At 37.4% G+C, this 24641-nt stretch overlaps 1 protein-coding gene across 16 annotated transcripts in view; it reads right to left on the reverse strand.

The window, feature by feature from the left end:
- PAM (peptidylglycine alpha-amidating monooxygenase) overlaps positions 1 to 24641 on the reverse strand; it is a 286118-nt gene that overhangs the window by 98901 nt on the left and 162576 nt on the right. For all 16 annotated transcript variants that reach the window (XM_033408473.2, XM_033408469.2, XM_049707362.1 and 13 more), the window contains 2 exons: positions 15445 to 15502; positions 3490 to 3577 (listed from right to left, as the gene is read on the reverse strand). In XM_033408473.2, coding sequence (XP_033264364.1) covers positions 3490 to 3577; positions 15445 to 15502 — 146 coding nt within the window. The remainder of the gene's footprint in view (positions 1 to 3489; positions 3578 to 15444; positions 15503 to 24641) is intronic.

A 24641-nucleotide genomic window follows, 5' to 3' on the forward strand; every position in this document is an offset into this window, starting at 1 on the left:
AATTGATCTTTATGATTGAGCAGATATTTCTGTCATTGGGGAGGTCTGATTAATGCATAATGCAGATGCACAATGCACACTAGAGGGGAGGGAGGAGGCCAAAGGGCAGAGAAAAAATTTGTTTAAATTTTTCTTGTCTTGCCTTAAAATGTGAATTTTTAATCTCATCATGGTGTTAAAATATCCTCTTTGCTTTACCTTCTTTCACTAAAACAGCTTTGTATTCTCAAAATGATTTCCTTAGGGTGTGAATGAGTTCTTGATATTCTTACACATCAAAAGCCACTACTGGTATCATAACCAAAAATATATGTGAAAGTCTGGGAATGTTCATTTAAGTACTGTCTATATCACGGAGCAACTGAAGAATAGATTTGCATCTATAAAATGAGTGTGATAAAGTCCATGACTCAATGTAGAAAAATAATGCAAGGCTTTTGACACTGATAGATTTTTGTTATTAGTGTTATAATTCAGATGGGAGGATAAGAGGTTAAGCAGTCGGAGAACATCTGCTGACTGTCTCCAGGGCTGAGCCTGAGTGGCATCGGGGGTAGGGAGTAGAGGATGTTTCTGTGAAGCAACTGAAAAGTTCAGCCCACGAAATATGCTGTGAGCTGTAATGCTTTAAAGAAGCATGGATTTTGCCAAATATTGGGGGATAAAAAGCCCATCCCATTTTTAAATGGAGAATAAGGCTGGATTGTTAAAGCCAGGTCACTAGAACAGTTTTAGGTAATGTACATTTACTAGTTTGCATATTGAACAGATTCTATATATGTAGTGAAAAGATCCTACTTTTAAATGTTAGATGAACACTTTGAGCTGGTTAAAAGCATCAATTATTGTCCTTGGTGTACGGTTATAAAGTCGATTATAACTACTCTATAGATTAACAGGGAATATATGCTGCAAGGCAGATTTTAAAAATCCATTTAAAATGACATGGGTATAGGGACTTCCCTGGTGGTCCAGCGGTAGAGAATCCGCCTTCCAATGCAGGGGACGTGGTTTTGATCCCTGGTCGGGGAACTACGATCCCACATGCCGCAGGGCAAATAAGTCCATGCGCCACAACTACTGAGCTCTCACCCCTCAATGAGAGAGCCCGTGTGCTGCAAACTACGGAGCCCACGCACCCTGGAACCCACACGTCACAACTAGAGAGAGAAAATCCACGTGCCACAACTAGAGAGAAGCCAGCACGCCACAATGAAGAGCCCGCACCACAACGAAAGACCCTGCATGCCTCAACAAAGATCCCACATACCACAACTAAGACCTGACGCAGCCAGAAAAAAAATAAAGAAAATAATTTAAAAAAATAAATAAAATGACATGGGTATAATGTCATTAAGAATTCTAATTATTCAGTGATGCAACTCAATGGCAAAACACAGTGGCCTGTCTGCTTGAGGTGAGTTAACAAATGCAACTCACTTATGTCTCCAACTCCTAATAAAGATGTCTTTCCAATCTGACTCAGCATTTGTATACAATTTATATTCACAGAATTATGGAATTTTAGAGCACAGAGGAGTTCTCTAAATGATCTAGTGTTAGTCCCTTGCTAAAATGAAAAAATCAAGACCAGCCCACAAGGGATAAATAATTTACCCACGGAATCTAGACAGTTAGCTACACGTTCACTCTATAATGCTGTCTTTCAAGTAATAATTTTAGCAAAAAAAATACGTGCAGCAATTACTTTACTCAAAATTGCTGTTTTCACTTTCACATTTTTCTTTGAATTCTCTCTTTCCCCAACCTGGAAGTCTTCTGGAAATATATTTTATAAACTTAATTTCAAAATAGTATATTTAAGAATATTAATATTTTAAAGGAGGCAACATAATGTGTTTGCTCTGATATTCCCTTAACATGAGAACGGTGAACTACACTTAGTTCACTGTACGTAATTTTTCTTAACAATTAGGGCCATAATAACATTTAAGTGATATTTTATTTTTTCATTCATTCTCTTGAACCAAGAGAATCTGCTAAAGCAGGTTCCCTCTAGCCATTTTCACTAATTCTAGTTCAAAGGTAAATATTGCTAATTTCACAAGACATATTTTTAAAACATAAAGACCAAAATGTGTGATTTGCTGAATAAGATTTAGAAAAGGCTGTCACAGAATAATCTTTTAATGCCAGGATTTTATTTACAAAAATTTACTGAAGAGCAAAAACAGGAATGTTGATATCAACGGGTATTAACTGTGATTTGCTGACTCCATTTTTATATAAACCCAGTCATGTGAGCTGGGTTCCCATGTGATACGCCCCTTTCATCAAATAACTTAAGCCTATTAACAAATGCTTTGATGGTACTTGGTCCATGGAGATTTCCACTAATTGCCCCATGCTTTTAACACTTCCAAATACATATTACAATTGTTTATTGTAAAAATGACTAGAAAGCAGTCGCTGCATGCCTCGAATCAGCCTGATGAATATTAGGATGCACAGAGAAAGGTCTATCAGTCTACACGATCATGCAGGGGCAGGACCACAGAACAGACCCCTTTCCAGTGCAAAGCAGGACACACCAGTCATTCTGGATTGTTAAATATGTAACAGTGATTCTGCCTATAGGTGCAAAATATGAGGCTTAAAACACACGGCTATTTTCAAAGATCACTGATCTTCATGAACTACCAAAGAATAAAATGAAAGGGAAGATCTCAAGCCATAATTATGCTGTAAGCTTCTGGGGGTAGAGAATTATTTATCCTAGAACATCCCACAGCACTTGCTGCAGTTCTAGCATATAACAGGCATTTAACAGATGTTTATTGATTGTTCAAGACATGATATTAAGATTCACTGCAGTGATTAAATTCTAAAACTGCAACAGTTACTTGAATAAATGGGAGGCACTGTGGTAAAAGAGAAATAACTTTAGATTTGGAATCTAACAAACCAGGGTTCAATCCTGGTGTGACACCCACCAGCCATGTTACCTTGAGCAAATCACTGAATCTTTGAGCTTCAGACTCCTTGCCTGTAAAGTGGGGACGATAATACCAACTTTGCAAAGACGTTAGGCTAAATTTTAATTTTCATTTTAAATGGGGTATACAGATCACCTAGCACAATGTCTGGGATAAAAGAGTACTCAGTGAACAGATCTATGGTGCTCTTTGGGTTGAATCATGAACTTAAAGAAATAAACATCAGAGTATCCATTAACTCAATTTCAATCTTTCTTCATAAGCTGTCTCCACCTTGACACATTATCTATGACAACAGACATATATTTATAAAGTCGGTGACAAAGACTGATGGCTGTGTTCCACAGCAGACTAAATAACTGTGATAATCAAACCACGACAACCATGTGATGCAAAAGAACAATATTGTTTTCTAAAAAAGAAATGTTCTGCCTATTTACTAATCAGTTGTAAAATACCTGCAGAGATGCACTTTGTACTTATAAAAAACACAGTTTCTCACCCATCTATGTACTATGAACCCATCCCTTACCAGTAATTTTCAGTGGACGCTGGCATATTGCATCCAAAAAGTAGCATATGATGGACAGTATCCATGCTGGCATGGGGTTTGAAGTCAACTGTTAAGAGAAAATGATACATGATCGTCAATACAAGTTATACTTCTGTGCACAAGTGTCACAAGAGACCCCAGCATTCAACATTTCAAGTAGCTATATAACAAAGATATTTTGATGCTCTTATGACAGAATGCTCTGGTTGTATAAATTATCTTATTCCTTAAGATGAACAGGATTTGATAATTTAGTAGGATAATAAACTATTATATAACAAAAGAGAAAATAATAGGCTGAAACTACAGATATACCCACACACACATTAATGAAAGCCCCCTTTTAAAGTGATGAGAGCATTGTGTGGTATAAAATGAAAGCTCCAGGCTACGTATTCACAATATATCTCCTTCCAGAATTTGGTAGAGTTCTGAGCACCATACAATACTGCACAACATTGCACTGAAACAGAAGCCACAGTAAGTGGTCAAAACATAAGCAAAAGGATTCAGAACACAAATTTATTATCATCTTAAAATAACAGTAGCCACTGGATTGTGATATGGAGAAACAAGTTACTAGAAAAGAAAAGTGGAAAATGTATCTTTACAAAAATACACAAGAAGAAAAATGTCCTGGATGAGTACTGTGCACTTGTTAAAGGGATACTGAAACTTACACATTGTCATTTCTCTTTTTGTCCTAATAATAGTGGTTGAAAGACATTAAAATAAACAAAAGTCAGTTCAGAGGTAGAACAAAGAAAAATCAGGGGTAAGTTATATTATTTAGTATGATCAATATCGATCATGAGCTTTCTTTCCTGGTTTGGGTGTGGCTCATCCCCTTTTGTCCACATTCAAAATGCTGCCCTACTGGGCAGTTTTCAAGTCACCTTTACACATAAAAATGCTGAATAGTCTAAAATGATCTTAAGTCTTGGGTGTGTGCAAAACTGCACCTTTTAGCTCTTTTTGTCTATTTGATAAAATTAATAAAACACCTTTTATTGCTGAAATGTGTATCTGAGACATATGTATTTATAAAATAAAAGATGTTCTACATCAAACTATAGCACCATGACTTGCATAGTGTGGTTGATCAGAAAACACAAGGTGCCTACTGTGAGCCATCTTGACTCCCAACTTTCATGGAAAATAAAAAGTCTTTCATTTACTGCACTGAAAATAAGAATTAAAGCCTAAAAATCACATCTTGAGATTTTCATACTGCTATTTAAAAAACCAACAGAGGTTAGCTGGAAAATGGACTTGATATAACTTGAGGCTTTGTTTTCTGTTACCAAAGAATACAGTAAGCCTAGGAAAGTGAAGAAGACACTTTGGAAGGAAAGAAACAATTAGAAATTACAATAGTTCCCAAATCATAGAAAATCATATCATTACCAAGCCTAAGTTTGTTACAAAAGAAATGGAAGAAGGATTCTACCTCCATAGGCTCACTCTCAAGTTGAGTGCGGGATTTCTCTCCCCCCTTCCAGAATCCTCCCAGGGGATCATTCCTCTAAGGAAGCAAATTGAAAAGGCCCTGAGGTGGGAGCACCTAGCCTTTGTCTTTTACTCACTTTACATTTATTTTGGTATGTGATGCAATTTGCTATCTTATATTCATTTTTATCAAATGGCTTCTATCATTCTATGGATGTCTATAACTTTTTGGTCTGATTAAATCTACCTCCCACTCTTTTTTTTTTTTTAAATATATATCCCTATGCCAGCCAGTCTATGAGGGGCTGTCAAATGAGAGGCTGACTCCTCTGCTTTTTCAGAACCTATGTAGATGATCATAGGGTTCCCATCCCCCTTAGATTCTTTGATTATGGGTGGATTATATTAATAGATTTCCCATGATTGAATCATTCTGGGAGTTTTGGTAATAAACCAACATGGCCACGTGCATTTTATCAAGAATTAAACTGCTGGATGAAAAACAATGTGAGTTCGAGGTGTCAGCAAAAAATCCAGGTGTAATGACCCAGCAGAAGATTGGAATTCCGTAACTCTTATTCAAGGAAGAGATCAGAGAATTACATATTTGGGAATCACTCAAAAATTGAACCCTGAAGCCATGAGGGTAAACAAAAGCACCAAAGGTGATAGTAGGAACCATAGCTAAGGCTCAGGACAGTTTTAGGGACAGCCCTGAGCTGTCAGGGTCTGTGTAGTAGACCGTAACAGTGTTTTGGGTTTTTTTTTTTTTTTTTTTAATATTAATGCAGTGTGTGTACTGTTGTGAAACAAAGCAAAAACCTTTTTGAAAGAAGAGTGGGCTACCATTAAATTTATAAAGTCAAATATTAAGCAAAAGATTCAGGTAAGGACAGAGAAGAGACCTATTGGGAGAAGAATAGATCATGAAGACAACAACATACAGTCTCTGTGGCTTTTCACTAGGAAGCAAAGCCAAAAGTTTTGCTTGGGCTCCTGCTGATGCAAGAGGATCTTCTCATTGTCCTTTGTACAGGGCAAACATTATTCAAAGTATAACTTCTCTAGCCATTTTCTGATTTTTTTTTCCTTCTTCTGACATACTATTTTAAGAAGCACTTATTTGTTCCACAGTGAACTCTTAGTAGACATGTGTTTAATTTTAGTTTCTATAGTGAGAAAGAAGTCAATATCTTTAAGGGGTAGTAAAAGAAAATCCCTCAGGGGCTTCCCCGGTGGCGCAGTGGTTGAGAGTCCGCCTGCCGATACAGGGGACACGGGTTCATGCCCCGGTCCGGGAAGATCCCACATGCCGTGGAGCGGCTGGGGCCGTGAGCCATGGCCGCTAGGCCTGTGCGTCCGGAGCCTGTGGTCTGCAACGGAAGAGGCCACAGCGGTGAGAGGCCCGTGTACCGCAAAAAGAAAAAAAAAAAAGAAAATCCCTCAAAGTTCCCTTTCATAAAAACTTATTCTCACTGACTCATACATTCCTGCAGAAACTCAAGATCTAATTTAAATGCCAAGTAAATTATTGGTATAGAGTGAAAACAAACAACTAACCATCTTTTTCATCTCCTAAAGAAAGAGTATAATAAACTATTCATATAATTGTATCTGGAAGTAAAATTCATTGCAAATTGAAATGAAAAACACATCCAGCAAAATAAATGTCATATCAAAATACAAATCTAAACCAAACAGTAGATGCCATAAAATAGAGCAAAGATAAAGCAGGACTTGGACAGTTTCATTGAAGGGCCTGCTGCCAGTACTGGGCAGAGGTCAACTGGGAAAAGATTAGGCTGACAGGTCCATTTCCTGGGTTTGTACCACTCCTACTTATTATTCCTGGCTTTGCAAAATAAGACCCCAACCCTAGGGAATAAGAATAATGTCCACTGAGCACAGGATACACAGATAACTATGCTAGAGATTTCAACACTACACAAAATATAATATGGAAAAATATTTAAAAATCACATCTTAAATTCCCCCTTCTTTCTTTTTCTCTCATCATACACCAAAAGAAATAAAGGATCCAAGGGGAAGGGAGCTAGAGGATAATACTGAAAACAACTGCATTTAAGTGTGCGATTCTGACAGGCAGAATAAACAAAGGCAGCCTTGGGATGGTGACAAACAGGCAAAGACCACTGCCTTGCGAGAATGCAAGCGTGTATTATATCCGATAAGATTAAAAGTGCCACTGACTCCTCTAACTCAATAATAAGATGACAGTTGCTTAAGTGGAAATGGTTCTTCAGCCTCAATGGGTGTTAGCAGTTCAGACGGCCTGATGGATAAGACCAGGGGAAATTTTATAGGCAAGTTAAGTGCGAGTGAGTCCTGGGAACCAAATACTTTTGAAGGACTAAGACTCCAGAAACAGAGACTCAAGCACATTAATTAAAGGAAATGTGATAATACTGCAAGTGCATAGGTTGGAGGATTTCTCAAAGAATAATTTCATCTGAAATGAAAGACTTGAAAGTACATGTGTGGGTGACATATTGAGCAGAGAGATAACTAGGTCTATTTTCTGGAGTTCTAAGCAAAATTTGTTCTAACTGCATGAGCTTGTTCAGGATTTATGGCCTCTTTTAGCTAACATCAGACTACAATCAGGGCCATAAAATTTTCTAAAAATGTGACCTAAGAGAGAATTTCATTTAGCACTTGGCTTTCTCTCCATTTTTCCCTTCCAAGTGGATATCCAGGTCTGCATGTCAAATTTTGATGTATCTGCCAGAACTAGGATGTGGAAATATTTCAAAGAACTCACATAGCCAAGTGGAGGAATATGCAATTTAGGAGATATCTATGTACACATATAACCAACCCCGAAATACCACTGGAAATGGGAGGAACACCCTTTTTAGCCAAAGGAAGGCAGTAAAGAAATACTACAGACCATGGATAATTAACCTATCGAATAAAAAAGAGCTGACTTGCAAATGCAAGTTTGAATCTCCAAAACTTAGGCATTCCTGAATTATTACCTATATGTATCATCAGAGAAAACTGTTAACTTTATTTCTTTTTTCCTCTTAGTGGAATCATATTACACACAGTAAACAGCTTATTTCATATACTGTGGATATTTTTACATGTTATTAAACATTTTTTGTCAATGATACTTTTCAGCTAGTGCTGTGCATTAGAATTATCCTATGGAGTTTGTTAAAAATACAAGTGCTCAGGGTCAATCCTAGATCAGTCCTGCCCCTTCCCCCATCAATATCTTATTTGAATCTCCAAAAGTTGTTCCAGGCAAGTGTCTCTTTGCAAAATTTCAAAGGTGAATCAGAGGTGATTCTGACAACAGTTAACATTTTCAGTGGCAGTGGCTGAATATATTCTATTACGAGAGCATATGCAGAGTTTACTCATCTTAATTAACTTGGGTTGTATAGCTCTTTTAAATGTACAGAGTAAACAGTAAAGACAAGGTTTCTTTTAAAACGAATTTATAAATGTTTCTGAAGGCAAAAATTAGTTGATCCTTTAGAACTGTTTTATTAAAAGAGATCATTGGAACTCTACATTACGTCAGGCAGTTTTAGCTGTATCACCTAAAATCGTTTTAGGGCTGAGGTCTGAAGCAAGCATACAAATGGAACCCCTGGTGAGTATGTTCATGTCTGTGATAGAGTCCATCTTCTAATAATCCTAGTGCTTTCAAGCCATTTTCAACATTGAGAAAATAGAGAGATGTAAGGTTCAAGAAACAATAATGTAAAAGAGTTGTCATAATTTAAAAAAAATTATCAGTTCCCCAATCTTAATATCACTCCCATAAACATTTCTTTATTTCCAAAAAATAAAGATTATACTTCAGAAACCATTCATAGGAACTGAAGATAATGCTCTAAATTGCAATTTAAGTGTAGGCTATGATCAACCTTAATGTTCATAATCTTGCAGTTGGGCGAGAAAAGTTCAGACAGATGTAAAGCTCACAGCAGCATAGTCCATTTGGCTGCATGTTGAAAACCCACAGCAATGGCATATTATATTACCTTCTGCCGGCTTTCTGCAAACCATAAAGCAATTCTACACTAAAATAAAGACCTCTGCTTGAACATTTTTAATCAGAAAGTTTAAGAGAAAAGTTGTCGTTAGCTCTCGCTAGCTTGGACAATGATATACAATTCAGAAAGAATCCTTAACGTGGTTTATGAGGACTTTAAGCTGCTGTTGCCAAATTAACCAAGAAATAAGACACGCAAGCAAGTCTGTAAATTGAACGCAAATTTCAAGTGAAATAATCCTTACCGCTGAATAAAGGAATTTCAGCACAAAAAGAATTAAACTTCTAGATGAAATACCTTTTAAAAAGGAACTTTCTGGTATATGTCAGAACCAACTAAACGGTCAATAAATAGACTTTACCAGCCAGACTATGCAAGATAAAATAGCATAAGCTTCATTAAGCTCTATTTTTGTAATGTCATCTCTGTAACATCCCCCTATTAATTTCCCACAGAATCAAATCCACATTCCCCTCTTGCCTTTCCAGAATATCGCAGCAGTCTCCGATCCTGCTACATCTCCAACAAGACAACCTCCAACATACACTCTGTGCTCTCACTGGCTGCCCTTCTCACCTAGTAACCATAACCACTAACGTTTACTGAGGGCTTACCCTGTGTATGGCTCATTTACTGCTCACAACAACCCTATGAGTCTGGTCCTTTCCCCCTCAAACAGATGAGCCTGAGTAACAACCGCCCATGGCCATGCAGCCAGCAAGTGGCGAGGCTCACGCGTGTGCCCAGTACGCTCCTTCTGTGCTCATATGGTTGGCAGCTGGAATATTCTCCTCCTTCTGCAGATCCAAATAGACCGTCTTCCCAGACCCAGATCAAACACTGCCATCTCTCTCATGAAATTTTCTCTGACTAAAACAGTTCACACTGGTCTTTTTAGAGTTGGCCACTGAAATTGTCCCCACTGAAATAGCTGAAATGGATACTTCAGAATGACTGTCAAAATGCCAAGAACCCCTAGACACTGAAGGACGTTTTACACATCAAACCTGATCCAACCCTGGGCTTTTGGAATTGGCCATTTTCTGGGGAGTGGGGAGGAGTGGCATTTTGACATTACTGCATTAAAACAGCTTTGTCAACATGTCAGTTACTTTTTGGTGACCTCTAGATGCACTGAATTGAAGACATTCCTAAGTCTCAGCTTCATAAAATATAATGAAATGGTTCCTACCCCTCCTCTCTGTTTTATTACCTGACAAAACTCTGGGGGCTTGGGGGGGCTGTCATGCTGGAAATGTGGGTATTTGGGTGACCAAAGGATAGAGGACATTTAAGAAATATGCTGAGACAGAGTGCATAGCAACAGATTCTCCTTCTTGATTATGACCAAGCAAATGAAGTTTTAGCCACTCATCAGAGACCTCCAGTACAGTGTATCTTATTTGTGCTACTTCAGCTCTCTCCAAGTAGCTTTCACTAAAAAACTAGAATAGCCTCTGAGTATGGCTGCTGGGAGGTACCCAACGGTCACGTGGAAGTCAGAGACTAAATTATTCATGTTGGAGAAAATCCTAGGTGAAAAGAGAAGTATATGTAGTCAATTAATTGGAAGCAGAAAGGTGACAGAATGATTGCATTGGGATGGGGACTCACACACACACCCCCTTCTATTTACTGCTGTCAAAGCCATAAAATGTGGATAAATGAGCACTGAACCCTGCCAGATCTTGGTCTTTACAGTCATACTATGTAGCTGACCCATAAGCATGATCAAAATTAGATTGCTTCTGTAGTTTCTGAAGTAGCCCAACATCACCTTAACATGTGCTTTGTTTAAGACAGGTCACATTTGGAAATATTCAAGTCTAACTGTACAATTCTGCAGTAGGAATTGTTTCACATTCAACAGAGAAGCCCAAGAAAATGAAAAGCAATGAATCATTAGATTAATTTTCATCTATTTCTAAATTCAATGCTTCTATCTGATGTGTATAGTGCAATTTGATAGATAGGGACCTGCCATCATTCACTAAGGAAAAGACACATTTATTTACTGGTCATCCATGTCAGGGAAAGCAAGTGGATGAAGATGACAGTCAAATTTCTTGGCTGAGTGGGCTGCTGTCAGAGCCAATTCTTCTGAGTGTCTATAAAACACCTTTCAGACAGCAACACAGTTCAGTGGTCAAATGTAGATTTTATCATACCCTCACCCATTCCAGTTCCGTGGTTCTTTATTAAAACAACAAACAAAAGCAGTGCTCTAGGGAAAGCTATCATTTTGTTCAGAAGATGAAAATTATACTTATCTTCATTATAGTATTTTCTCAAACACCTACTTTAATTCATATTTAATAATTCAATGCTAACATATAAACACATCAAACATGTTGGACAGGCTTATATGTATATATTACAGGCATATGCACATGAAATTCCACGATAATTGTGATGGTATCTTCTCAAAATTAAGAAATATGTTTACTTAAATGAGTTACATGATTAGTCACACAAGTGTAAAAATTATAAATTACTCAAAGGCAATTTTGGCTTTTACCACCATCAAGAGAGTTTGTTTTAGTCCTAATACGCAGTCTGCCTTTTGTAATTCTCTTCAGAAATTTGAAAAGCAAAAGAAGAAAGTCCTTTTTATATGTTGTAACATTTGTATTCTTGTCTTCTAGAATTCTGCCAGGCTGTGATTTCCTTGAATTTGTATCATACTACATCTCCACTGCCTAGCCCAATAACTGGCACACGGCAGAATTTTAGAAGTTTGCTAAACTATTTACAATAGCCAGGCTATGGAAGCAACCTAAGTGTCCATCGACAGATGAATGGATAAAGAAGATGTGGCACACATATACAGTGGAGTATTACTCAGCCATAAAAAGAAACAAAATTGAGTTATTTGTAGTGAGGTGGATGGACCTAGAGTCTGTCATACAGAGTGAAGTAAGTCAGAAAGAGAAAAACAAATACCGTATGTTAACACATATATATGGAATCTAAGAAAAAGAAAAGAAAAAAAATGGTACTGATGAACTTAGTGGCAGGGCAGGAATAAAGACGTAGATGTAGAGAATAGACTTGAGGGCACGGGGCGGGGGGGAAGCTGGGGCGAAGTGAGAGTAGCATTGAGATATACACACTACCAAATGTGAAACAGCTAGTGGGAAGCAGCTGTATAGCACAGGGAGATCAGCTCGGTGCTTTGTGACCACCTAGAGGGGTGGGATAGGGAGGGTGGGAGGGAGACACAAGAGGGAGGGGATATGGGGATATATGTATACATATGGCTGATTCACTCTGTTGTACAACAGAAACTAACACAGTACTGTGAGGCAATTATACTCCAATAAAGATCTATTAAAAACATTTTTTTAAGTTTGCTGAATTTATGAACAAGTGCCTTTCTTAGAAAACAATTATTCCGTTATATTCAAATGAATATAATTTAAGACAAAAGAGTAAATTGTCTACTATTCAATATGTTGCCTTATAAAATGGCCAAACAAAACACTTTTTTAGGGTCCACTCATGTATAAGCAAGCAATTACTGAGTCCCTACCATATCCTGTGGCACATATCCTGCTGGCATTCAAAAATTTTAAGGGCACAGATCATGAAAACAGAAGGTGCAAAATGATAAGTGTCTTAAGAAAAAAAATGAACAAAGTTTTATAGGTGCTTACAAGTCTTCATTTCTAACCATCTTTAATCTTATGATAAGGCACCCTGAGACCCAGAATTTCAGACAACACACAAAAAAGCCAAAATTTCATTCATGGAAAAGCCTTGGTTACCCCACAATGAAAACGTTCACTTTGGGAATTGGGATAAGCTATGTATAATCACCCTCCCAACATATAACCTGTATATCCAAGCCCTTTGCCTTCTGCAAATGTTTAAATCTTCATGTGTATTGGGTTTTATTTCATAAGATGGTTTGAGGTTTATTTTACTTTTTGGCAGAACTGACCAGAGTGTTCCCAGTAGGGAATGAAGGTAAGGGAATGAAAGAATAATTGTTTTTAATGTGAGGAAGACAGAGATGTGCGATCGCTGTATTTCAGCTCCTTCTATCCATTTGATAACTTCTTCCCTTTATCCCCTGTATCACTATCCCCACACCTAAATCTGTTATGATTTAAATGGCATACATGTAGGGAGACATATATAGTAAAAGCTTCTTAACCTCTCTGACCTTCTGTTTTTTTTCTCTAAAATGGCTTAAATACACTTAGTTTTCTGTATCTTAGTGTCTGGCAAGTCCTCAGTAAACGATGGCTGGTGGTGGGCTGATTATAGGAACAAGCATGCCTATAATAGGACAAACTATTGTCCTAGCACCTGATTAAATCACAGACACAGATGTTCCTGTCTCTGTTTCTCTATATGAAATAGGACAACCTACAGTGCTGTCCTAAGAATTAATGAGATTATACATGCAAATTTTTCCTTACTTATTCCCTTATATAAATCATTGTTGGTACTTCTCTTTGGTTTTCAATTTTCCAGTTCTATTTTGCCTACACCTAAACTTCTGTGGTTGCTGAATTATGTAAACAACGGTAACCACAAATCTCCTGGGGGTAGTATATTAAAGGACTAACACTGAAAATGAAATAATCATGTTTTGAACAGGTGACAAAATGTTTAGTATTCACGCAATCCTCCCAGCAATAAAGTAAAGAAGAAATACTGAAAATAGTTATAATTATTCTTATAAGATGCTTTAAGGACGTTAGAACTGGAAACAGTTTAATCTTAGATGAGAGCTGCCTAAGAAAAATGGACAAATGTTTAACACCTGGTTGTAATATAGCCCTTTATGTGTTTCCTGTGAATATTTTTCTTGATTGAATATATTGACTTGTACTTTCAATTTTAAGTTATGTGAAAGTAAACACATTTATATTAGGAGAGCAATAACACATTCCAGGATATATATTTATAGGCCTTAGAGTCACCAGCTCTGAAATCATTTACTACCACTACCTCCAGAAACAAGCCAGTAACCTATTAATGTGAGACCTGTAATACTGCTCTGAAACACGACTACCATATTTATACAGGTGTGTAGAGGGGCCTTCTCTTCAAAAACAGGAGGAAGAAAGTCTACTCCTAAACTTGGACAAAGAAAATACAAAATTAGTAAAGAAAAACTTCAGGTACAGTTCCTTTTTATTAGTAAACATTATTTTCTCCTAAGCTATTGAATATGTGGACATGAAACTGAGGAAAGCTTTACTGTTAATATTATAATTATGAATTTATATCCTAAATCACTTTTGGTGTTACTCAAAGCACGACAATTAGGAACTTAAATTATTTTTCTCCCTTTAAAGTTAAAGTTCAGGATCTGGAAGCACCATACTTCCTAACTTTTTTCCTGGTAATGTTCAATTGTTACACAAAGGAACATCACTCAGGCAATGTTCAAATTCCCAAGGCTGACTTATTTTTAGGAGTTAACTATGGAGCAAATTTTGTTTAGAGTGTTGATACAGGTTGTATTTTCTGTTGTGATTGCCACCAAAGTGTGTGAAAAAAATAGATGCACATTGTTCTGGCTTTGAAGATCTATAATGTATTTTCCTGTGGGGAACACCTCATGAAAGTTCATCCTCAGATGGCCCCAAGGCTACTGTACACATTTTACAATTCATATAATAGCCATTTCCGACAGTCCACTTGAAGATTAGTTTCAAGGGAACACAGTACAACTCTCATTACCATCACTTTCTCTCCAAAATCAACATCTCAAAGTAGAAAAACAAGGGACGGGGGCAAATCCATGAATAATTTGCCAATCACATGTCTTCCCTAAACAGTTAAATGTCTGTCATAAGGGATGTTTAAATTAAAACCATCTAGATGAAAACAGATGGTGCTCTGTCACATTTTCTATCTGATTTAAAGGCTCAGCTGGAGAAGGAGCTGTCATTTAAGAGCCTTCTTATTCTGTAATATAGACAACAGGGCTGAGGTTCCTTCTGTCCTCCCTCCCTCCCTCTCTCTTTCCCTTCTTCCCTTCTCTCATTCACTCCTACTTTCATTCCTTCCTATCCATCTACTTGTCTGACAGGTAAAATCTTACATTCCCCAATGATGATTCTGAGTGCAGTCGATTTATAGCATGAACCAGCAGGTATATAAAGAGTCTGTTGAGTGGAGCGGAATTAAGCATCCAGCCACAGACAGAAAGCCAATACTCTACAAATGGCACCACACGGCATTGGGAGCCATCGACATCTGCATGCAACTCCTTAACTACTATTACTCATAAGTCTCTCCAGATACAGTTTGTAATCTTGTCTCTCAGTGGCTCACTGGTTTGTTTCTGCATTAGGCATTATAAATGCATTTTTAGAAACTGACAGTAAAAGATTAATATGTTCATAACCATCAAAGAGAACCTTTCACTGATTTCCAATAGCTGCCCTTCCTTCAACTGCCCACCCCTCCACACCATCCAATTAATACTTACTCACGAAGGCTTCCTCATCCATTGGCAAATGCACTGACATGCAGAAGTACGTATCAGACTATTAAAGAAAGAAAGATACAAAATATGAATTAAACTGCTGCCAGTAAAGAAGAAATAACTTGTAAAAGCATGGGCTCTATGACTGAAAAAGAACTACTGGTCCAGTGAGGTGAAGTTGTCTGCCAAATGCTGGGTGCCAGGTTAATGGAAGGGCTAAGCCTAGAACTTAGGTTCCCTAAACATTTTTCTATGATTCTTTCCTAAACAACGTCAAATCCTATTTATAAAACCAATTATCATAAGTAATATTTCTAGTACTGTCACAGTTAAAAGGCAACATTTTAAATGCTTCTATATAAAGTAAAACAATTCAATGCATTTGACTTTAAAATGGTAGGAGTTAGTTTTGACCATCTTTGCTATTTGCATAATTAAATATTTAATTTCTTGAATCACTTTACAACTTCCCAAAATATTAATTAAAAAGATACAATGGGGGGCTTCCCTGGTGGCGTAGTGGTTGGGAGTCCGCCTGCCAATGCCGGGGACATGGGTTCGTGCCCCGGTCCGGGAAGATCCCACATGCCGCGGAGCGGCTGGGCCCGTGACCCATGGCCGCTGAGCCTGCGCGTCCGGAGCCTGCGCTCCGCAACGGGAGAGGCCACGACAGTGAGAGGCCCGCGTACCGCAAAAAAAAAAAAAAAAAAAAAAGATACAATGGGGACTTCCCTGGTGGCGCAGTGGTTAAGAATCTGCCTGCCAATGCAGGGAACATGGGTTCTATCCCTGGTCTGGGAAGATCTCACATGGCACGGAGCAACTAAGCCCATGTGCCGCAACTACTGACCCTGTGCTCTAGAGGTAGTGAGCCACAACTACTGAGCCCATGTGCCATAACTACTGAAGCCCGCGCGCCTAGAGCCCATGCTCCGCAACAAGATAAGGCACCGCAATGAGAAGCCAGCGCACCGCAATGAAGGGTGGCCCCCGCTCGCCACGACTAGAGAAAGCCCGCGCGCAGCAATGAAGATGTAACGCAGCCAAAAAAATAAATTAATTTAAAAAAAGATACAATGAATAAAAGTTGGTTTTGAAATATATTGTTTGGTTGTTCTCCCTTTATTATTTTTTAAAGATTTTTTTTTTACGTGGACCTTTTTTTTTAAAGTCTTTATTGAATTTGTTACAATATTGCTCCTGTTTTATATTTTGGTTTTCTGGCCCTGAGCCCTGAGGCATGTAGGAACTTAGCTCCCTGACCATGGACCGAACCCACACCCCCTGCACTGGAAAGCGAAGTCTTAACCACTGGACCCCCAGGGAAGTCCCTGTTTCCCCTTACTTTAAAATTTTTATGTAGTGCATTGAAGAAATCAACATTAACTCATTATTCTTTCTTTTCCAGTTATTAGTCTCTTATCTAAATTGCCATTTTCTACTATCAAATACACTAGCATCAAGAATTTTTAGTGATAAAAATTGCAAATTAAGGAGAATGGGCATCTGTCGATCTATGTATTCCACTTCCTTAATGGAAATCCGTATGTAATGAAGATGTGCTATGATTTATAATATACCCAATACAAATAGAGACTGAACTCATTTAATAATTCATACTTCATGGATTATTACTGCACAGTGGTGGAATCAAGAGATTCCACAAACATGGATAGAGATAATCTGGGTTTCTCTAAACCTACTGGTCAGCACGAAAAATTGTGAAATTTGTACTTCTTTTTTTCATTTCTGTGTTGGCTGGGAAGCAAGGAGATTCAAATACACATCAAAGAAGTATCTTAAAATTTAAAAAATTAAAGAAATATGATTCAGTCTTTATTACTACTTTTATATATACCATTTCTTCTACTGGAACAAATCGTTTCATTTCTTAAAAGGCTTTATAATTATTTAGATTCACTCATTTTGATAAGGAGGAAACAGGCTGGGAAATGTTGAAGGTTGCACAGCAAGAAGGTTAAGCCACATAAATGCTGGAGATGTGACCTCTGTATCCAAAACCCAATATATTGGGTTTGGAAATATATTGGCAAAATACTGCTTAAAGATCTTACCATCATGTATAAGATTGCTCATAAATATTTTTCCAACCTCTGAATTACTAACGTTATAAAACAGACCTACTCTGTTCTAATAGAAATAAGAAATTCAAGATTCCCTTCTAGTTGAACATCCTGAGCTATGAGTAATTCAGGACTGAAAGATATTTAGTGGCAGACTATAGCTGCTGCTGCTACTAATACTACTTCTAGCCAACAGTTATTGAATTCTTATTATGAGCCAGCCATGGTTCTCAATGTTATATATGTATTGTATCATTTAATAACAAAAACAATCCAATAAAGACCCAACAGTATCCACAGATACTATTATTAACTCCTTTAAAGACAGTAAGAGTAAAAATTAGCATTTGTTGAGAGCTTACTATGTGTAAGCACTGTTCTAAGTGCTTTACATGTATTAACTCCTTTAACACTTAAAACACATTCCTATGACACAGGTACTATTATTATCCCCATTTTATAGATGAGGAAACTGAGGCAAACCAAGATTAAGCAGTTTTACTATTCATTCTGGCCAAAACCTGGTAATAGGCAGATAGGCTTCTGAACCCATCTTAGTGCAGTTACTTTAGAAAGCTGGCAATTGTAAATCTTTTCTCTGCCTCTTTGAGCTCTAAATCTTCTATCCAGAACTGTCTTCTCACATCAAGGAGATAGTTCTCAGCCAATGGATGTCCTGCTCTAACTTACATCACTGCCTCCTGTCATAAAGATAGAAGTTTGTTTTTCCTCTGGATAAGTGCCAATCAACAAACCCAGATGGCCTAGTCACATGGACTAACTCCTCCAATCCCCCTCAGTGCCTTTCCCTTAGCATAGCTCAGCCTTTAAAATAAGGTCTCCTGCTTTTTTTTTCCAGCAAAGTTGAATTCAGTTCATGCTGGAGCTCCTTCCTTATTTGCAATAGTTTTTATTGAAAAAAATCTGTCCTTCCCACTTTAACTAGTGACCACCTACACTAACAAGTGTAGGAGCTGGGATCTGAACACAGACAGTCTGCCTAATGCATCACAGTTCACTCAAAGCAATATGAACAATTAATGACTTAGAAGCAAATATGAAACAAAAGTAAAATTTAAAGTAGTTAAGCATATATTTAGAACAAGAAATGATCCAAAGGAGCCAAAGGTTGCAATGAAATGCAAACCAAACAAGTTCTTTTAAATTTGTACTTATAATTTTTGGGTTTTATTTTATCTTTGATTTTATTATAAGCCACCTCAAGTTATTTTTGGAATAGAGGAGTGATGGGCATAAATAGGTATGCCAAATTCAGCAAGTTTGTTCTTTTGATTAAAAAAAACCTAAGCACAATAATGGTTACATACACAGAATAAAGAAAACTACTTTTTATACTCAGAATTGATCAGAACCGTATTATAATTCTTTTTTTTTTTTTTTATAATTCTTGCTCTTATCATCAGCTGCATAATTTTAAATGGCAGAACAACTTGGGAATGTCTTTCTTCTATAGATTTATATTTCTTGGCTTATAACTTCTCTAATGATAAGAATGTGTTCAGATTTCAAATGTTTCTGTCCTATTCTGTTAAAGCCAGTTTAAAAAAAAAGAGAAGAGATGACATAGATGCTCCACAGAATAAAGAGTATCCTACAAAATTATTTTTCGGAGAGTCTATATTAGACATTGCATCAGTGGTCTACCATGCACCATCATACTCTGATTTAGGATTTTACTTATGCTCCATTTTCAAGATAAAGAATAATTCTGTTAGAAAAAAAGAAGGTAAAACTCTTCTTTTTAAAAAATGAGCACATCAAAAAATGCAGTGTGTATCAGATCAATAATTAGCCTTCAGCTGAAAGCTCTGAAGACCACAGTGCAATAGAACAAAGAATAGCAAAAAGTAATTTATTCTTTCTCTGCAACTATAAAAGGTATCAGTGACTCTGTTCTCAAGTATTCTGGTACCACAGTTTGATTTCTAGAATTAAGTTGAAAGCTCAAGTTCCTTGGAAAGAAGATATGTTCCTAAGGTCATTTACATGGTTCGATGGGAAAAGCCAAATCTCCAAGGTCTGCCTCCCTTAGGCGGGCTGAGTAGAAGTAAGCACACTTTTGTGTTACTTCATTTTCTTCTCACAATTATGCTGTGAGTAGGTCGAAAAGGCACTGCAACTGTTTTATAGAAATGCAAACTTTCACAGAAAGGTTACTTATCCACCTAAGGCCAAGTAGTTAGTGTCAGAACTAGGATTAAAAATCTTCAGGTTTAAAAAATAAACAAATGGGACCTAATGAAACTGAAAAGCTTTTGCACAGCAAAGGAAACCATAAACAAGATGAAAAGATAACCCTCAGAATGGGAGAAAATACTTGCAAACGAAGCAACTGACAAAGGATTAATCCCCAAAATATACGAGCAGCTCATGCAGCTCAATATCAAGAAAACAAACAACCAATCCAAAAATGGGCAGAAGACTTAAATAGACATTTCTCTAAAGAAGATATACAGACTGCCAACAAACACACGAAAAGATGCTCAACATCATTAATCATCAGAGAAATGCAAATCAAATCCACAATGAGGTATCACCTCACACTGGTCAGAATGGCCATCATCAAAACATCTACAAACAATAAATGCTGGAGAGGGTGTGGAGAAAAGGGAACCCTCTTGCACTGTGGTAGGAATGTAAACTGATACAGCCACTATGGAGAACAGTATGGAGGTTCCTTAAAAAACTAAAAATAGAACTACCATATGACCCAGCAATCCCACTACTGGGCATATACCCTGAGAAAACCATAATTCAAAAAGAGTCATGTACCACAATGTTCATTGCAGCACTATTTACTATAGCCAGGACATGGAAGCAACCTATGTGTCCATCAACAGATGAGTGGATAAAGAAGACGAGGCACATATATACAATGGAATATTACTCAGCCATAGAGAGAAACGAAATTGAGCTATTTGTAATGAGGTGGTGGACCTCGAGTAAGTCAGAAAGAGAAAAACAAATACCATATGCTAACACACATATATGGAATCTAAAAAAAACAGTACTGATGAACCTAGTGGCTGGGCAGGAATAAAGACGCAGACTTCTCTAAGCAGACATAGAGAACGGACTTGAGGACACAAAGGGGGAAGGGGAAGCTGGGACGAAGTGAGAGAGTAGCGTTGACATATACACTACCAAATGTAAAACAGATAGCTAGTGGGAAGCTGCTGCATAGCACAGGGAGATCAACTCGATGCTTTGTGACGACCTAGAGGAGTGGGATAGGGAGGGTGGGAGGGAAGCTCAAGAGGGAGGGGATATATGTATACATAGAGCTGATTCACTTTGTTGTACAGCAGAAACTACCACAACATGGTAAAGCAATTATACTCCAATAAAGATGTTAAAAAAAAAAGTCAAGTTTATGCCTTCCAGATGATTAGAAATAATTACGTATCTTTCTTGCCACTTTCTTACCATTAAGTTTTAATCCAGTTAAACTGTGATTCTGGTGAGTCTTTCAACCTTCATACCCTGTTTTTTTAACTATGAGACTAAGTCCTATACTTTAAATAAAATTTAAGACTCTTCATAAGTAAATGAATAACTTTTTTTTATAAGATATGTAATTTGTTCAAGAATGGAGTAGACAATGCCTTTGCCAAACTATTATAAGTTCATAACAGCATGGGGAGAAAAAAGATTATTTAGGTGATTACAAAATACTGTTTTATCAGTAAAGGTTAATTTCTATAGCAAGTCACCAAGAATGGACAGCACTTTTTTTTTTTTTTTTTTTGGACAGCACTTTTAATTCCATACTGTAAGCAGCAGTCAGTTTAAGAATTTAAGACTACACTAACATGTAGTCACATAGTTAACTACAACCAACTCTTCGATGAGAAACTTTTTTTTAAAGCAAACCCTTGTGAGGCAACAACATTAAGAAAATTGGAACAATACATCTCTCAAAGTAATAAAATCATTACATCACTGATATAAATAACCGACTGTGTTTTTCTTTTCTTCAGGATGAACACCAAGAACACTATTTAACAATATCCTGATTAGGTAAATATGATCCCACAACCTCTATCATTCAACAATCCAAAAATATTCAACTGATTTAAACATACGATCAGTACTTAGCATATGATACCCTGTAAAAGGAAGAACATTTACCGCGCATTCTAACGTCACTCTAGAACCTTCCCATCATAATTATTTATCATGGTAACATCACCAGGTAGGTATTATAGACACTACTTTAAAGATGGAAAAACTGAAGTTCAAGAAGGTAAGTAACTTGTGATTAAAAAAAAAAATTCTCAAAACTGATGAAATGGGATTTGAACCCAGTTCACTAAAGCAGTTCTCTTTCCACTATAGAAAGATAGCTATTAAAAGGTTGTTTTTCAAATCTAATATTTGAAAAGAAAATGTCAGTTCTTAGACACAATTTTAATTGTTTATTTGATTAATGGGATAAATAAAGGAATCAAAGGCATAAAATTTAACAAGAAGTTTTAGTCCAAGTCCTCTAAATTTTCAAGGGCACATGAGAACATTTCATGACAGATTGTTGACAAACTGCAGTGAACCAGACTAGAGCCACAGCTATTTAATTTGGTCATCATTTTGTTTCTGCAAGGTAAAGCAATTTGAAAACGTACACATAATTCAGATCAATATTTCTCTCTAACACTCTCTAACATTCTGAAGACACAAATACAGCACCTAATTGCCCATTACAATAGGTTCTTCATTTGAACACACTGCCCTAGAAAGGATGCTTCTGTAATTCAACCTAAACTGCCAGTGCAACCTTTCACAATTTTCCATATATCATCATCATGAATCTTCTTTTTCTCTCTGTGGGAAGAACACCGTATCTGAGCTTGGTGCCAGGCGACTGTCTGTAAAATACTGCAGATTCAAACTGCTAACATAAGGCTCAGATGTACAAAAAGGGAGAAATAATGTGCATCTACATAGCCATGTCTCTCCTTGCTATCTCTTACAGCACATCAGCCAAATCTGAATTAAGAGGGATATGATATTGCTGATGCCTCTTTACTGCTGCTTACTGGAAACTATCCAAGAAAAGCACATTTTCCTGACAAAAGAAGATAGTGTGGTAAAAATGAAAAAAAACTCACTTATTACTAAAGAACTCCTATTATATTCTATTATCACCCATTTTAAACTGAGTTCTCATGTAGACAATAGTGTTCAGTAATACTTTGCTTACATTATTTAAGAAAAAAGTGTTCTTTATTTTGATTTAGTCATTTGTGAGACAGAGATGCAGTGGATTCTACAGAACAAGTAGTTAATAAAATTGACTCCTTATTTAAATTAATATGGGACAGACAAAACCATCTATATACTATTACACATGAAAACTGTTCACATAAAATCAGTAGTTTTTGTTTTGGGAAACCAGAGGTACCATTCAGATTCTAGTATTGAGCACCTTTTGTTTTTTTTTTTTTTTTTTGGAGGCACATCGGTCTCTCACTGCCATGGCCTCTCCCGTTGTGGAGCACAGGCTCTGGACGCGCAGGCTCAGCGGCCATGGCTCACGGGCCCAGCCGCTCCGCGGCATGTGGGATCTTCCCGGACCGGGGCACGAACCCGTGTCCCCGGCATTGGCAGGCGGACGCTCAACCACTGCGCCACCAGGGAAGACCTGGACTACCTTTCTTAAGGAGACTATACAATGTGGTGACACAAACAGATGTAGGAACAGACAACATAACCCAGTTTTAGCTGAATATGGCCCTTTTGTTTATATCTGTGGCTATTTGCAAGTTGGTTGCTCTCTGTAAATAAGCCACAACCCATAGAAATGTTATACTGTGTATTAGGTCTCTGGTAACTTTTCTCAGTCATCCTTTGTTAAATAGCCAAAGCAGGGCAACCATCTCATGGTGGCTATAGTGACTTTGTGCCTTGGTTACCCAAAAAGTAGGTAGTAACCTTTCTCCTAACCCAGACCATGCAGTTTAAATCTGATCTAGACAAACCACAAAGGAGCCATCAAGCCCTACATTTTCACACAGTACCACTTAGGGTTCAAATAACTTGAATTCTGCAAAGAAGTAGAGGAAACCTCAGGGACTGACAGTAGTACTGCTAGACCAACAAGAGAAAAGTACAGAAAGTGATCAAGTCTCTTTGACAAGAATTTTGGTTATTGGAGGAAAGAAGCATTTGGAAAATTACTTTTCAAAGTTTTCTTTTAACTGATCCAGATAGATAATAGAATCAAATTGCTGTTTCCCAAAGTAATTTTAATACGTGCATAGTAAGTTTATACTCATTCAGTGGTGTTTGTACTTTCAACATTTTCCTAGACTAAAAGGAAGCTAGGGCAAAAGAAAACTACACCAAAGCATGCACGATTTTTTGCAGTGAAAAATTCAGGTTTAAAAAATCTACCTCTCGGGCTTCCCCGGTGGCGCAGTGGTTGAGAGTCTGCCTGCCGATGCAGGGGACACGGGTTCGTGCCCCGGTCCGGGAAGGTCCCACATGCCGTGGAGCGGCTGGGCCCGTGAGCCATGGCCGCTGAGCCTGCGCGTCGGAGCCCGTGCTCCGCAACGAGAGAGGCCACAACAGTGAGAGGCCGGCGTACCGCAAAAAAAAAAAAAAAAAAATCTACCTCTCTTACACCAGAATTTAAAGACACTTAATTACAGATAAACTTCCTTAAACTGTCACTTTTGGATGTAGCCTGTTCTAATTTTCCTTTTCCTATTGTCTTTCTCTTACCATATAAATAAAAGATATGTTGCCTATTTATATTTATTAGGCTCTGGCAGAATAATTAGGTCTTATGTTAAAACATTCCCAACCGACTAAAAAAGAGAGTGTTTTCCAAAATGCTCTACTCTGTTCCTTACCATTAAACTACTCTCCATCCTCACCAACTTTTCGGATGTTTATCCCAACCTACAAAGTTATCTTGTTGTAATAATGTCTGCTAGCATCCTAAGCATTTAGAACAATATCTGGCACATACTGAAAGCTCTATAAATATTTGTTGAATTTTGCATGTACCTTCCTCTTTTGCTGGCAATAAACTCACAGTTTAAGAAAGGCTGAACTGAAACCTGTATTATAGATGCCACCTAATTAGGGTTT

The sequence above is a fragment of the Orcinus orca genome, chromosome 3 (genome assembly GCF_937001465.1).
Source record: "Orcinus orca chromosome 3, mOrcOrc1.1, whole genome shotgun sequence".
In the NCBI taxonomy this organism is placed as follows: domain Eukaryota; kingdom Metazoa; phylum Chordata; class Mammalia; order Artiodactyla; family Delphinidae; genus Orcinus; species Orcinus orca.